General features: G+C 46.2%; 1 protein-coding gene across 5 annotated transcripts in view; it reads right to left on the reverse strand.

The window, feature by feature from the left end:
* Nucleotides 1–5,000, reverse strand: part of dnajc13 (DnaJ heat shock protein family (Hsp40) member C13) — a 96,790-nt gene that overhangs the window by 65,023 nt on the left and 26,767 nt on the right. For all 5 annotated transcript variants that reach the window (XM_079601256.1, XM_079601254.1, XM_079601253.1 and 2 more), the window contains exons 9-11: nt 2,317–2,408; nt 2,066–2,232; nt 298–377 (exon numbers count right to left, since the gene is read on the reverse strand). In XM_079601256.1, coding sequence (XP_079457382.1) covers nt 298–377; nt 2,066–2,232; nt 2,317–2,408 — 339 coding nt within the window. The remainder of the gene's footprint in view (nt 1–297; nt 378–2,065; nt 2,233–2,316; nt 2,409–5,000) is intronic.

The following is a 5,000-nucleotide window of genomic DNA, read 5'->3' on the forward strand; positions in this document are numbered from 1 at the left end:
GGTGTCGTGTTAGCGGCCCCTAAGTTAATAACTAATGATCGTTGCGACGGAAGTGAATCAATCAAAACTAACTTTCTCTGGACAATAACTTTATTCTAGAGCTGCCGTAAAGCCTGAACACTGTTACTGTAATCTCCTGTGATCTCTGTAAAGCTGCTGTGAAACTCTATACTGTTAAAAGCGCTGTATAAATGAAGGTGACTTGAATTGAACACAGGAGCGCACACACACACACACACACACACACACACACACACACACACACACACACACAGAGAGCCATGGGAACACACTCACGTCCTGAGTGACCGCATGCAACACACCACTGTACGAGATGTTGGCGTTGAATCTGAACACGGCATCCGCAAAATTGCCATCTAGAATAAAGAACAAAAAACATTAGTTATTATATACATTTTTAGCTAACTGTGATTTTGTAGATTTACATTTCTGAAACACATAACATAAGTCACCTCTGATTACAGATCACTCTGAATTGTAATGTCGACTCGATTGACGAGTATTGTGAAAAGAACTATACAAATAAATGTGAATTGAATTATTCAAAGTTAATGCATTTTAGATCTAAAATGAAAAAAACTGATGAAAAACAATTTAATTTTATTAATTTGAGTCTTTACTTTTTAAACATTTATTTACTCTAGTTTTTAGTGTGTTTTAATTCTCTTTTTTATCATATCTGCCGCTTTTGGTGTCGGTAATGTTTCTGAAAGAGTCTCGTCACCAAGACGCATTTATGTGATAAAGAAAAACAGTGAATTATTATTCCAATTCAAAAGAACCGTTTCACTGTTGAGAATTTACTCCTGTGATCAAAGCTGATGTTCAGCATCATTACTCCAGTCTTCAGTGTCACATGATCCCCCAGAACTCAGTGTAATATGAGGATCTGATGCTCAAGACACAGTTATGATTATTATCAGTGTTGAACACAGTTCTGCTGCTGCAGATTTCTATTCAAACGTCATACATTTTATTTTTCAGGATTCTTCAATGAATAGAAAGTTCAAAAGAACAGCATATATTTGAAACAGAATCTTTGTGACATTATACATGTCCACGTCCTTGCTGAATTAAAGTATTCATTTCTTTATTTAAACAACCCTCTTACTGATACTGACCTCAAACGTTTAAACGACCGGCATTATAAATACACATATTCTGCATACATGCGCAGACACATTACCAGTTAGAGGGAAACTATCACCGTTCCTCCCTCCTGCTAACGGCACTGACGCAGAAGACCGCATGAGGCGAGCACTGCACACTCCTCAGGTTCGGGATGTCACCGCACCAAACGCCAGTAGTCGGTACCGATGCCATTACAATTGTACGGTTCTCTGGACCACAGCAAAATCTATTGGAACTATTTTTCTATTTCATTTAACTATTTGAAATTTTTTTTTTTAAATTAAATTCAATTACTTTATTATTTTTGGGGATAATAATAAATAAATAACACAAGCATTGAAGGCTACATGCTGTAAAACTTAAATATTGCTTATAAAAAAATCAAGTGGAAAATAAGCAACCATCTATGCACACATTATTATTATTACTACTAGTAGTAGTTTTAATACATGGAGACGTAGCGAAATCTACTGTACAGTAGCCTAATATAATCATTTCTGTCAAGTTTTTCTCAAATCAAATGGTAAAATGCTCATGAAGCGGCTCTGGAGATGAACTTCATATCGTGAGGCAGCAGAGACTGAAAACAGCACGAGCGTCACTCGTGTGTGTGTGTGCGAGTGTGTGTGTGTGCGAGTGTGTGTGTGAGTGAGTGAGTGAGTGAGTGAGTGTGTGAGTGTGTGTGTGTGAGTGAGTGTGTGTGTGTGTGTGTGTGTGTGTGTGTGAGTGAGTGTGTGTGCGAGTGTGTGTGCGTGTGTGTGAGTGTGTGTGCGTGTGTGTGTGTGTGTGTGCGTGTGTGTGAGTGTGTGTGCGAGTGTGTGTGCGTGTGTGTGCGAGTGTGTGTGAGTGAGTGAGTGAGTGTGTGAGTGTGTGTGTGAGTGTGTGTGTGTGTGTGTGTGTGTGTGTGTCGTACTGGGCGGTGCGGCGAGGAATCTCAGGTGAAGACTCTCCACCTCCTCGTCCACAGGAGTGCTGATCAGACCCCAGCGCTGACCCCGACGCGAGCTCGCCATCTTCACACACACATCCCTGTTCCCAGACGCCCGCACGCTGTCCAGCAGACTCGCCAGCAGAGAGTCCCTGCGCACACACACACGTCAAACACACGCTGACATCAGAAGAGCAGAGCAGAGTCCCTGCGCACGCACACACACACACACACACCTGTCAGTGGAGCAGTACTTCCGGATCTGACCGCGGATGAACTCCATGCTGAAGACCTGAGGATTCTCCGCATCACAGATCAGTGCAAAGACCTGCACACAAACACACAAACACACAAACACACGGACACACAAACACACGGACACACGGACACACAAACACACGGACACACGGACACACACACACACGGACACACACACACACGGACACACAAACACACAAACACACGGACACACAAACACACGGACACACACACACACGGACACACACACACACGGACACACAAACACACGGACACACAAACACACAAACACACGGACACACAAACACACGGACACACAAACACACCGACACACACAAACACACGGACACACACAAACACACGGACACACGGACACACAAACACACGGACACACAAACACACGGACACACAAACACACGGACACACAAACACACGGACACACACAAACACACGGACACACACAAACACACCGACACACAAACACACCGACACACAAACACACCGACACACAAACACACCGACACACAAACACACCGACATACACAAACACACGGACACACACAAACACACGGACACACACAAACACACCGACACACACAAACACACCGACACACACAAACACACGGACACACACAAACACACGGACACACACCGACACACACCGACACACAAACACACCGACACACAAACACACCGACACACAAACACACCGACACACAAACACACCGACACACAAACACACCGACACACCGACACACAAACACACCGACACACAAACACACCGACACACAAACACACCGACACACAAACACACCGACACACAAACACACCGACACACAAACACACCGACACACAAACACACCGACACACACAAACACACCGACACACACAAACACACCGACACACACAAACACACCGACACACACAAACACACGGACACACAAACACACGGACACACAAACACACGGACACACAAACACACGGACACACAAACACACGGACACACAAACACACGGACACACACAAACACACGGACACACAAACACACGGACACACAAACACACGGACACACAAACACACGGACACACACAAACACACCGACACACAAACACATGGACACACAAACACACGGACACACAAACACACGGACACACGGACACACAAACACACGGACACACAAACACACGGACACACAAACACACGGACACACAAACACACGGACACACACAAACACACAGACACACACAAACACACCGACACACAAACACACCGACACACAAACACACCGACACACAAACACACCGACACACAAACACACCGACACACACAAACACACGGACACACACAAACACACGGACACACACAAACACACCGACACACACAAACACACCGACACACACAAACACACGGACACACACAAACACACGGACACACACCGACACACAAACACACCGACACACAAACACACCGACACACAAACACACCGACACACAAACACACCGACACACAAACACACCGACACACAAACACACCGACACACAAACACACCGACACACAAACACACCGACACACAAACACACCGACACACAAACACACCGACACACACAAACACACGGACACACACAAACACACGGACACACACAAACACACCGACACACACAAACACACCGACACACACAAACACACGGACACACACAAACACACGGACACACACCGACACACAAACACACCGACACACAAACACACCGACACACAAACACACCGACACACAAACACACCGACACACAAACACACCGACACACAAACACACCGACACACAAACACACCGACACACAAACACACCGACACACAAACACACCGACACACAAACACACCGACACACAAACACACCGACACACAAACACACCGACACACAAACACACCGACACACACAAACACACCGACACACACAAACACACGGACACACACAAACACACGGACACACACAAACACACGGACACACAAACACACGGACACACAAACACACGGACACACAAACACACGGACACACAAACACACGGACACACAAACACACGGACACACACAAACACACGGACACACAAACACACGGACACACAAACACACGGACACACAAACACACGGACACACACAAACACACGGACACACAAACACACGGACACACGGACACACAAACACACGGACACACAAACACACGGACACACACAAACACACGGACACACAAACACACGGACACACAAACACACGGACACACAAACACACGGACACACAAACACACGGACACACACAAACACACGGACACACACAAACACACGGACACACAAACACACGGACGCACAAACACACGGACACACACAAACACACGGACACACAAACACACGGACACACAAACACACGGACACACAAACACACGGACACACAAACACACGGACACACAAACACACGGACACACAAACACACGGACACACACAAACACACGGACACACACAAACACACCGACACACAAACACACCGACACACAAACACACCGACACACAAACACACCGACACACAAACACACCGACACACAAACACACCGACACACAAACACACCGACACACACAAACACACCGACACACACAAACACACCGACACACACAAACAC

The sequence above is a fragment of the Phoxinus phoxinus genome (genome assembly GCF_949152265.1).
Source record: "Phoxinus phoxinus genome assembly, chromosome: 24".
In the NCBI taxonomy this organism is placed as follows: Eukaryota; Metazoa; Chordata; class Actinopteri; order Cypriniformes; family Leuciscidae; genus Phoxinus; species Phoxinus phoxinus.